At 44.3% G+C, this 12,433-nt stretch overlaps 1 protein-coding gene across 3 annotated transcripts in view; it reads right to left on the bottom strand.

Moving 5' to 3' along the window:
• cdh8 (cadherin 8) overlaps positions 1-5,061 on the bottom strand; it is a 100,440-nt gene extending 95,379 nt beyond the window's left edge. For 2 of the 3 annotated variants that reach the window (XM_037096673.1, XM_037096675.1), the window contains exons 1-2: positions 5,002-5,061; positions 2,501-3,030 (exon numbers count right to left, since the gene is read on the bottom strand). In XM_037096673.1, the coding sequence (XP_036952568.1) occupies positions 2,501-2,758 (258 nt within the window). In that variant the 5' untranslated portion in view covers positions 2,759-3,030; positions 5,002-5,061. Of the gene's footprint in view, positions 1-2,500; positions 3,031-4,525; positions 4,583-5,001 lie in introns of those variants that run through there. The other variant, XM_037096674.1, reaches the window with a different exon arrangement.
• Between the last annotated feature and the right edge of the window lie 7,372 nt (positions 5,062-12,433).

Raw genomic sequence — 12,433 nt, 5'->3', positions numbered from 1 at the left:
ACTTTAACAGGTACTGTATGTCTGCCTCCCCGCCGCCGACGGGACTGACGGGGACTGACGGGGGCTGACGAGCACACCGCTCAGTGAATCACAATGTCAGGAAACGATGCGCTGAGGAAGAACAGCAAAAGGGACGGGTGCTGTCACGCCTTGTGGCCGTCCTTCTCACTCTTCCACATCTCCGCCTCCCCGTCACCCTCCTCCCCCCGCTTTCCTGCATTTATGCTAATAGTCTCTGCTGAGAGAGAACATCGAGAATGACACACGGTTAAAAATCGATGGCACAATCTCTCTGTGTCGCTCTCGCGAACACTGTCTCTCACTCTGGTGTTGGTGCAGTCGAGGGGAGCCCGGGCACACACAAAGATTGGGGGTTGCACGTATAATTAAACCTCAGAGTGCACCAGCACCACAAAACCACGGGATGGAGAGAGTCCAATCTTGGCTTGGGTTTCTTTGATAATAGGCCCACAACCACAGACAGAGGCGGCCTCACACTCAGTGGAGGGGATTGTGCAAAACGCACAGAGCTGTATGACCCATTTGAATCACACCTCCCACCCATTTGATTCATTCTTTAATTAGGCGTGAGAAACACGGAGAAAAGGGGAAGAAAAGGAGGCACGAGGACTGAGCAGGAGAAAGATTTATGGTCTTAAACCAATTCAGTGCCATCTTGGTTTAACATAGGACTTATCTTAGCTCTGCCAGGCATACTCATGAGCACTTAACCTTGCAGTGAACGCAACCCATCATCATCGCCTTGCAAAAGGCGAGCCGAGTTCTTTTTCACCCAGAGCTGTCCCCCTACCCCACGCCACAGCCTCGCATGTCCTTCAACAGGAAGATGGCTCTACCTGTGACTAACTTATCCTGCAGTCAGGGTTTTTTTTTTTTTTGCAGGGCATTAACTGAGGCCTTGAGAGGAAGCATCCCTCACTACCTGAAGAAAAACTTGATTTTGTGCCACCAATCCTCTGTTGACAACTCAAGAACATGTAACACTCGGGCCATCAGCACTGTTTTCCAAGCAGGAGCTTATTGTGAGATATAATTCTATCATCCTCACGTATCATTATAAAATGTTTTCTTATGGCTTTCTTTCTTTTTCCTTCTTTTTTTTTTAAAGATATTTCCAGGTGAAATATATATAAATATGTAACAGTCTGCCAGGTGATGCGCCAAATCTCTGATGCTCAATGTCTCACAGCTGAGATCTAACCTTTGAGTTCCGGGCTCACATATGGTCACCGTGGCCCCGGTGAGTGTTTGTTTGTTTCGGCATTTTGATGAGCAGCCATTGTGGAATCCAGCAGAGGCTGCCTAATTGACTCGCTTGAAAAATTAATGCATCACTTAACAGCATTTTTGTGTTCGTATGGTATCTAGCAAACACAGGTGCAAATCCCGCATGGTGGGAAATGTTTAATTGATGCAACCATATGACAATGCTCGAGACAGAATAATAATAAAACAAACAAAAAAAAAAGGAAAAAAAAAAAAAAACAACAAGAGGAAACTAATTTAAAAGTGTTCACCCGGAGCGCAGGTGAGTGGATTTTTTCTTGTGCAAGCGAAAAAAAATTGAATCATCTTTTTTTTTTTTTTTTTTTTTCCTTTCGCGCTGCCAGGTGCCATGTGTGAAGGCTGGGAAACACATTTCAATGCACTACAACTGTAATGTGTCATAGACATGAAAGGCAGACCCACCAATTATCAAATATTAGCCACAAAACACTGTTTGCAAAAGCTATTACTGGACAAGATCAAATATTATGCTCGATGGCCTGCATTCCTGCCCATGCCAGAGTGGCTGGGTGATATTCTGGGGAAGGGAAGCGAGCGAGCGAGCGGCTGCCAGGCTGACTCTCCCCAGGTGAGTCCCAGCAATGAGCTGTGAACAAGCTGCTTTGGCGGGGCAAGCCAGCAGCCTCCCTCCCTCCAATGAAACCTGCCTGACACAGGCCAGGGAGCAGGTGGCCCTTAGCAGGATTAGCCTGCAGTTGTGTCCATTACAAAGCCGCAATGGAAAAAAAATAAATAAATAAATAAAACTGAGCATAACTAACATCCTCGCCTCCTCTCCATGGTTTGCATGTTGGCTTGGAAGCAGAAATGAATGTGAGTGAAAACGTGGCTCAAATTAAGAAACAAGTAAGGAAAGATATGTTTTTTTTCCCGTGTGACTGCTACAGTGTATCCTGGATTTCAAGGACATCCAGCGCAGTAAAAAATATGTATATTGGCACCATTATTTAATGTGAGTTTAATTTTTTCCAAAAGCATTTCATGACACACACACACACACACACACACACACACACACACACACATTCCCGGACTCGCTCTCTTGTTCCCATATCTCTGTTTCCCCTTGACAACCAGAACCCTCCCACCGGCCATGGGAAGGAGAAAAAATGGAGGGAGCATTCAAATGGCCGAATTAATGTTTCCACACGATAAGCGAGCTTAATATAATGCTGACAATCACAGCACTCACCCTGCCAACTAGAATTGGATCGGGTCCAGAAAATTCCTCCAGCACAAACATTTGATTCCAAACCCATCCTCTCTTGGCGCGGCTCAGTAATCTTTGTCCTTCGCCAAGACCGCTCGCCACCACTGTGGACCCACCAGTTTGTGTACTTTTGGACTGGCCTATGATAGGAGTCATAGAGACGCAGGGAATACAAGTAATCCACACCAGCAGCAAGGACATCCACAGATCCATGAGCATCTCCTCAGACCGCTTTGGCATCCTGTGGCCGTGTGTTGTGTTTGTTTGTCTGTTTGTTTGTTTGCTGAACGAGACTCTTCTCTCACGGCCTCTCGTTTCCAGCTCCTCTATTCAGATCAGCAGCTCCTTCTTAGATAACAAGAAAAGGTTACTTGTGTCCTCTTTGAACGGTGGAGCTCGCATTCATGGTGTGATAAAGGTCACTTGCATGGCTTGGCATGCCTCCATAGCAGTTGGTGGGGGGGTGAGGGGCTCGGCTCAGCGTCCATTTGGCATTATTCCGAGGGGGAGACCTAAGAGGGAGCAATCACAGTTTGTTAGTTTGGCTTTTGGTCTTGTGAGGAGTTGTCAGGAGGCGGTGGGGGGGGGGGGGGAGACAGGGGAAGGTGGGGACAGGAAAGTAGGGTTGGTTTGAACATGTGAATGAATCAGATGAGACAGCGAGGATAAAAAATCTGGTTTTTAAGGAAAGCAAAGCAATAAAAAGGAAATAAATACAATTAAAAAAAAAAAAAACAGGAAGGGAATTCTCATTTTAAGCAGAAGAAGTCAAGATGTCACTTCATCATTACAAATGATCTCCCTGTAGCCGCGCGACCCTTTATTCCAATCCTGTTTCCATATCATGTGAACAACAAATGGCTCCGTCTGTACTCGGAGGCTATTCAGCCCACCACGTCAGATTGCCGTGCTTTAATCTGTTGTTCTGGGGATTATCCTAGAAAGATTTTCAGCAATTACATGTTCCTTATGATTACTGCTTTGGCTGAAATATTGTTATATGTTACAATCGGGCCCCTTTCACGAGCCGTGCACGCCGGCACGCACGCATGCCAGAGAGTCAGTGTTGGACAGCCAGGTGAGCTCCACAGAGCCAACAGCGCAGAGACGACGGAGATCCAGACGAGATCACTGTTTCAATCATCCAGCTGGACGCCTGGTTACAGGTCTGAACTGGTGTTTTCTGATAAGAAAACATGGATAGAAACTTTTTCTTCTTCTGTTTCTTATTTATTTATTATTTTGTATTTGCACAGAAAGACTGCAATCAAATAAATGAAATCCAGCAGAGTGAAACAAGTGTAGAATAAGATAAATAATGAAGCAGCCTGATGTAAATTTTGCCCTTTAATCAAAAAACGGCTTCAGCCTCGACACACGTTTTTTTTAACGAGCTCGGTCGAGCCGGAACGCTGAAGGCAGAGTGACGAGCTCTGATTTGTCCCCGGATACATCTCGACGCAGGTGGACCAGGCATGCTATCACGGCTCGGCACGGCTCGCTTTTCCCAGCTCTGCTAGTTCTGGACAACTTTTCACTACCACACAGTGTGTCACTGCGGTCATATGCTGCCGGAAAATAAAGCACAGAAACGCGTTCCACCTGAAGCCAGGCGCGAAATCATGAAGTGCGGAGCGATCCGAGTCACTGTGACACCCGGAGACTGAAAGATGCAGGACCGGGTTGATATGAAAAAAAAAAAAAAAGGCAAAGAATAAAAAGGAAGAGAATGTTAAAATGACAACATGTAACGTCATATGAAATTAAGCATGGACGATTGCATTTTCCTCTCTGATTTTTAGCGCAGTTTGAGAGACTGTTGGGTGACTAAGCGGCAGTTTCAGCACCACGGGGGTAGGACAGCTCCCCCGCCAGAGAGCAGCCGGTCCAGACAGCTCGGCTCGGCAGCGGAGGAGCTGTCCACGGTGGTCCAGGAGCGAGGAGCGACGCGTCCTTCAACATCTGCTCACACGGTGAAAACACAACAAGTGAGACAGACACTTTAACCCTCGTAGTTTGATCTGCCGCTCGCCTCTCCCGCCTCCGCGTCAGTCTGCAGCACGCAGGGCTACCCCCGGATCCCCGGAATTCGTCCTCTCTCTGAAGTTTTTACGCTCTGAGCAGACGCAGTTTTTCCAGCCGGGTCCCTCTCTCTACGCAGCGAGCGTGGCTCCAGAGCGCGAAGGCGGCTCAGTTAACAGGAGAACATGTCACATACGGGCAGCATGTGCTCGGCTCACAGCGCAGGAGACGCGGGGTGAAATGTGAATAAAGAAGGAGCACAAGTTGCAGACCTTTTCCGCCTCTCCGTCTGATCTCGCTCCTGCGAACGTGCCGGGGGAACATGCACCGTGTCCCCGCGGTGGAGAGAGGCAGAGAGGGAGAGAGGCTGTGGCAAGTCCCTCCTAAACCCTTCCACTAAACACGAGTGTTAATAGTAATACCTGTCAGGTTGATATAGCATGGTGGCGGGCTGTACTTACTGGACAGACTTGCATCCTTGTTTTTCTTTTCTTTTCTTTTCTTTTCTTTCTTTCTTTTTCTTTTTTTTTTTTTACCGCTGCTGCATCGTTTCACCGTGCATGTGTTTTTTTTTCTATCCTTCAGAAAAAAAGACAACAAAAATAAAAAATTGCAAAAGAAAAAGTCCAACGCGCTTCAGTCGTGGGGGGAAAATGAGCCAAAAAAAAAAAAAAGAAACCCGCGGAGAGGCGAAGTGAGGCTAGAAATCCTTCCTGCAGTTTGTCAAGGCGGAGAGAAAGTGTGTGTAGTTAGGAGAGCTCCGACAGGCTCGCTGGCCGACTGGAAAAGTGAGGAGGAGATGGAGGAGAGATGCACGGCGGCGAAGAGAGCCTCCCCTCCGCGCCGCTCATTGGGTTGATGAGGAGCCGGGTCAACAGGCGCACAAATGATTGCATGCCGCTCTCTTCCCAGGCACGGACGCGCAAAGGTTATCGCGTCAAACTGCCCGGCTGTGGCTTGGAGACGTTATAGAGGTGCGCGGTGCGGAAATGCTCTCATGAGCGCATCATTTATTTTTATTTATTTATTTATTTTTATTTTTATTTTATTTTTTTTACAACATTCTCTTTAATTCAAACTCTTCGTTTTGGTGAGTTACGAATTTGCGCTCCCTCTTTCTCTGTTATAGTGAAACCAGAGAGGCAGAGCGATACACGAGACCGAGGCTGCTCATTTACACTGTCATTTGATCGGGTTCGGCAATGGACAGATGGACGGACGCACGCACACACACACACACACACACACACACACACACACACACACACACACACACACACACACACACACAGTAGAGATTTTGCAAGAATAGAAAAAACAGGTCATTTACACTGGCTATATTCTGACACTTTAATGTTGAGATACGCATTAAAACCCAGTCTATGAAAGCAGGGGAAGCTGGGTAAGTGTTGCACAGTGTTGTGTTGTGAGTGTGTGAGTGACAGCAGAGGGGGGCCCGCGCTGCCGTCCACGGAGAGGGCCCTCTAGTGTCGGTCCGGCTTCTTGGCAGCAGCCAGGCAGGCCTTGGGGGGAGCAGATATGTTTATGAGCGCAGCAGGAGAGGATGGTCAGGATACTGTCTGACATGCATGGCTTTTCTTTTCCCCAGCTGTGAGAATCTCTTTATGAGCCTCATCTCAGCCCTCTGAGTATTAAACACTGCCTTACATCCCTCTCTCATCCACAACAGCATCATGTTCCCACTGTTCTCAACCCGAAACCAGTGCTGAACATGTTTGCTTGAATATTCAGTGTTGAAAAAAAAGTCTCAAGTCCAAAGTGTGAAAGTGTTTGTCTGTGAGCACAACATGTTATTGTACCTTACCACCCCGACGCAACAGAACTCCTCGAAAGGCTTTGCCTGGCGGAGGCCTTTTGACCCAGAGTGCCACAGATCCCAATTAGCAAAGACATCAAGTCTACCATTATTTATTTCTGTACCATTTAATTTCCCTCCCACTCTCGCTTTGATGTTGCAGCTGCATTTCAGATGGGAATTCTCCAATCATCTTTTTTTAAAAGCGCCTGCTGCATAATACATTAGACTGTAAATGTTGAGCCATGTTTCTCCTGCTCGATATGTATGAGGATTTCCATTGACGGACACTCGGAGCACATGGGATATGCGAGGATGGAGTTATATGTGTAAAAAGGGCTGCTCGGGGGTGTTCATTTAAAAATCACTGTAAATGTTTGTAAATGAACAGCCAAGAAGCACACGGCAGTAAGTGAACCCCTTGGCACGGTATAATTATTTTTTAAATGCAGTCTAATTTCTCTCTCCGTCTCTATACTGTCACACACATATACACTGCACACTAAGACAAGACCGTTAAAGTGTCAAAAGCAAGTCTCAATGAAATATTTTCCTGCTGGAAAGACGGCCCTTGCATAAAACTGGGCTGGCCCTGCATTTGAAAGATGCAGATCATTTTGAAATTGGTGCTACGTGACCAGAGAATACAGAGAAAAAAACCTGTGGTGTTTAACTGAACAAGACCTAAAACAGTCCGAAACAGGAAACAGTATGTCGACCGCCGGGTAAGAACTGCACGGTATCACAGCCAAACCGTACACAAAAAAATGTTTCTGAAAACATTTTAGGTGAGAAATGAACATGATTGTTGTTTCATATTTGATGAGCGCTGCCTTGTTTTACAGTTCAGTCAGTTTCAAACAGTCACAGTACATAAACAACATCATGACCACTTCAGTTCATGAGACTTGTCACAGTTAGAGATGATGTGTTGGGGCTCTCAGGGAGGCAAAATGAAGAGTTTAATTATTTCCTGTTTTATTTTGTAATCAAATCCTTATGTGTCTTGTTGTGATTTTCCACTTCCTGTCTTTGTCTATTTCCTGCCTTTTTCCAGTGTTTCATTTGTTAAGTATTTGCTGTGTATTTAAGCCCGTGTTTTACCCTCACCCTGTCACTTTGCCTCTTTAACTTGTGTCCCTTAAGTCTCCTGCTTTGTTCTCTGTGGCCTCTGGTTTGCCCTCAGTTTTTGTACTTCTCTTTAGCTTTTTCGTGGACTTTGCTTAATTGTGGACTTCTGCTTTATTCCAGTTTATTTTCATTTGCTTGAAGATTTTTAACCTGTCTACCTGTGTTTTATCTTTATTTTTTTTATTATTATTTTAAGTTTCAGAATGTCCTTTAAAGCAGAGTGTAAAAAGCTCCGTTTACATCAGGTGAATCTGAAACTAGGTGATCATTCAAAATCAACATCTGTGATTGAAGTTTGGTGCCAATAAGCAGGTCCCAGCTTTAAACCAGTAATATATCTCATGGACGTGGCCACTGCCAGTGATCAAAATATCAGATGGCTTTGAAAAAGGCGAAGTAAGTGAAGGGGAAATGGTCTTTAGAACCCAGGCATCCTCAATCGATCATTAGTTACTGCTTTGTCAGTGGTATTAATCACAGAGCTGTTGCAGTGTGCGCCACACACTTCCACATCCCAAAACTCTGCACAACAAGTCAACATTACAGCGACTGTTCGTTTAGGGATGTGTTGTCGCTAAATTTGACATTTTTCTTGTTTGTAGTTTGCTCAATGACCGATCATTTAAAGCACAAGCATGCCCACTCTCCTGGATAATCACACTAGGGTATTCTCAACAGCAACTATATGAGCCTGCTAAAGCAGGAGCAAATGTCATCAAAGACAAATGATTGCAAATAACCCCACCACCACCTCAACCACCCCCACATCCTAATTTAGCCAAGCTTTCAACTAAACACCTATCACTCATTTTGATGAGCAGTCTACCTTGAAACAGCATCCACCTTGAGGTTGCTTTACGCAGCAGCTGTAAACTTTGCTTCTAGCTTGACGTTTCGTCTTTGATTTTCTTTCTTTATTGCTGTCGGCGCTGGTAAGCCCTCCTGCTGTGTGACCATAGGCCTCATCTGCACAGTTACAATCAGCCCACCACTGGCTAAGCTCATCTGAAAATGCAGCAAAATATATCCCACTTTGCAAGTATGGCCTTTTTCCCCAGATATATATAGTCCACATACAGTACATGGAATACATCCATCTAAATAAATGTACATTCATTTTGATCATCTTTTTTGTAACTATGAAGCCCTGGGGACCTTACTTCAAAAGTCATTTTATAAATTCCATGACTCACTGGTATTTCCATGATTGATAAATCCTCCTACTTATTGTCTTAATTAATAGAGCAATTACTTTGTCTAATGTTTGTCAGAAGGTTGTGAACATGTTCATTCTGATTGCCCATAACCCAAACTGACGCTTTTTTAAAATGATCTTGTTTTGTCCACCAAACGGGCAGTTAAAATGATAGTTTGTGTTCAGGACGCTCTGAAGTGAGTGAATTGGTTTAGAGAAAAAACGTCACTTGTGCTTCAGAGAATAAATGTTGTGCCTGGTAATGATTAGCTGGTAGCTTCGTCTACAGTGATGTGAGGAATATTGTTTGTCAGTCGGGTTACTATAGTGATCAGCATGAGGCACCTGTTGTAATTTAGTTGTATTGATCAGAAATAGAACAATCAGGACTTATGTTGTTGTTGTTATTTTGAATGCGCCGTCTTAGTTATCTGGTGTCCCCTGTTACCATGGTTACAAGCCTGCTCGTGCACTGCAGGCTCCTCTGTGGGAGGGGCTTAGAAGGCAGCGCTGCAGCACAGCAGAGAGGAAGAAGGAGGGACCTGGGAGATGTATCATTCAAAGTTTCTTTTTTTCCCAAAACTCCAGACTGCAGAAGTGTTGCCGACTTAGCGGCTTTGTCACTATATTTAGTTTCTTTTTCAAAAAAGCGGCTATCAACAAATCTAGCAACTTCTTCTGATGTTATTGGAGACTTTTGGAGACTGATGTGAAAGTGTGTATCATTCTTACACTTCTCAGCAAGCAGTAGGTGCTGCTGTGGCCCCTTCCCCGTCCCAAATTCCTCACAGGCAGCTTAGTCCTCACGCGACAGTCCCTCCCAGCTGCAGCTGGTGCAGAGGATGTTCAGCCCTTCGCATCCATACTGCGAATCGCCAATAGTGACTTTCCTTACTTAGGAGTTGGAAACAGTGGACTGCAGCTTTAATAGTGATATAAAGCAGAGGTTAATAAATAAGTCCTGACATTAACCAATCAGAGTACACTGGCCTTCACGAAAAGCCCAGTGTGCTCTCATTGGTCAGCTCACCCATGCCTGACCAGCACCGCTCACCTTATCTCCGGTCAGCTCTGTCATTGAAGAACATGAACACCTTCTAGACCAAAACCTCACCACTGCCCACATTAGAAATGGAATATGATCCGTGTGTTAGCAAGCTAACAGCTGGCTGCTAATCAAAACTAATCAGCGGGGGTCCCCAGCACGTCACATACACGGACCAAGTGACACACTCAAACTGCCACACCAACATGCTGTTTCTTGCAGCACCCCAGATCCATTGTGAGTCCAGCCACCGCGGGATGCTTCTGCTTCAAGTGCTCCAGCATACGTCCTCTGAGTCGATGCGTGTTACATACATCGATGTATTTACGTAAAATAGCACCAGCCCTTGTTACCAGCATCAAACATCCCACTTATTAGTTATTAGTTAATTAGTTGATGTATAATAGCTACGTTGGTCCACAGGGCAAAATGAAGGAGTTTCATAATAACGCCTCTTAGAGGCCACCTTTTTTTCGGCCTATTCTTTTCTATTGCCTGCATCCATGTAATGTGACCATCAAATGGCTGTGAGAAAGAAAAAAAAAAAAATTGCTGCCATTCCTTTTATTTTCAATGAAAAATTCACTGAGCAAGGATTATGAAAATAAAGTGCATATTTCTTGAAAATGTCATCAGTGTAAACAAGTGTATTACCTTGAAATATCTTGAAATATTGTATTTTTCACTGGAATTAAATGGAATGGCAGCCATGTTTTCCCCCTCACAGCCAGAAATGGTTGTTGGTCACGTGACGTGGATGCAGGCAATAGAAAAGGTCTGGCCAAAAAACCTGCAGACATTAGGGGTGGCGATACTGCAAAAGTTGGTTTCAATCTGATGCCAAGTAATTACACAGCCAGTAGTGCTGATACCGATACCGATACTTTTTACTTGACAATTCCCATCATTGAATGATTTTGTACTTTTGCCTTTAATTAGCTGATCATGATTATGATAATAATAAAACACAGGATAACGATTTTAGCCAATTAAGAAAATAATATTCAGCATAATTATATCTATAATAATCTGCCAGTAAAATAATTAAGATTTATTTCAACTGTGTGAATATATGAAAATAGTTTAATCACTCTGCTAAAATTACATCTCTGACCACCAATTACACTTTGAAAAACAACATGAATTAATGCTGGAAATAACTTTCAGCTCTAGAAATTGCTACCTGCTTTTTGTTGAAAGGTCTCTGTCAGTGATGTCTGTCTCTTTGCTAGGGGTCTGGTTTGGATTTGGGGAGCTCCCTCCTCCTCCTCCCTCCATTTGCTTTGCAGCTGAGTGTTTTAAATGCCTATAAAAGATAGTGGTGTTACCACAGAAACCTATTGCTTTCCTGCATATGTAACAGGTAGCAGTTTCTCTGTCTGAAACTGTGAAATAACTCCAAACAGCACTCCTCTTCCTCTCCGCCATCATTAAGGGTCGCCAGTCCGTCTCTGCTCTGGCAGGCAGCGCAGGAGAGGAGGGGGAGGGGAAGTGGAGGGCCACAGTGAACCTGAGTGAGGTGGAGAGGAGCGCTGTGCATAAGGACTAAGAGAGATGCTGCGCTCACACAAACTCTGTGAAGAAATACGAGGGATTTTCTGAACTTAAAGAAGAGAAACTACAACAAAAATATCGATCTCATCACGCTAGTATTGATCCAATACCAATACTCACCTTGGTATCGAAACTATCAACATTTGGATCGATCTGCCCACTCTTAGTAGACATCTGACATTTTAAGAGGCATCATTGTGAAAATACTACATTTTGCCCTGTGGACCAACAAAGCTATTATACATTTTTCATGTGAGACTGGGTAGCTGTCTCTCAGTAGAGCAACAGATGTCCAACATTGCCCCAAACTGAGAGCCACATTACCTGAGCAACATCCTGATGCCTTATTTAACACGTTAAGGTACACAATTACTCTTAATTCAACCTAAAACATGGTCAAACTTAAAACTTCTGTCATATTTCCATCAAAAAGTTAAGTTAATCCCTTGGGTCTTGACATACTCAGGTAACAAACTGAAGATGCTTGTGTTGATCCTACCAGCCAACAACAGAGCAGTTCCTGTGTTAAGCTACTAGCTTTGATCTGTCCAACTGACAAATGACAAAATGCAGTAGTCTCTCCTTAAAACCAACAACAGAACTCCAACTCCACCTTCAACATTATGCATGCACTTACAGTCTAGCGCATGTGAGAAAAACAATGGCAGACATTCGCAGAGGGAGCAGTCAAGCCATTACCAGTGATACTCAGATTTGGGCAGTATTATTCAAATGAGCCTTGACCTTAGGTAAGGAGGAGGCCAAAATCTTAATGGCTCTGTGTTTCCTGTGATTCCTGGATTAGGCAAGCCAAAAGAAACTGACTGTGAGTTCTTATTTCACAATTTGTTGCTTGGTAGGTACTACAGTTATCCAAATGTATGTGCACAAGCACTGAAACAGTACATTTTTTAATAATATGTCCAAATCGAATCCATCCAGACCGGACCTGTGTAATATATCTTACTCATTTGGTGCCATTGGATCGTTGAAAAATCTCACAGTGCAGCTTTAATGGAAGTGGGACCTCTGAGACCAATGTTCATTCACTTCCTCCTGCCAAGATTTCCCAGGCGATCAAGACATTGAAACTACAGTAGTTCGCCTCCAGTTACAAACATGTCTCACTAATGTTTGGGCTACTGCTACAGA

Source organism: Acanthopagrus latus, chromosome 4 (assembly GCF_904848185.1).
Source record: "Acanthopagrus latus isolate v.2019 chromosome 4, fAcaLat1.1, whole genome shotgun sequence".
NCBI classification, from domain to species: domain Eukaryota; kingdom Metazoa; phylum Chordata; class Actinopteri; order Spariformes; family Sparidae; genus Acanthopagrus; species Acanthopagrus latus.
The sequence above is the reverse complement of the archived record's forward strand: the minus strand, read 5'-3'. Positions and strand labels throughout refer to the sequence as shown.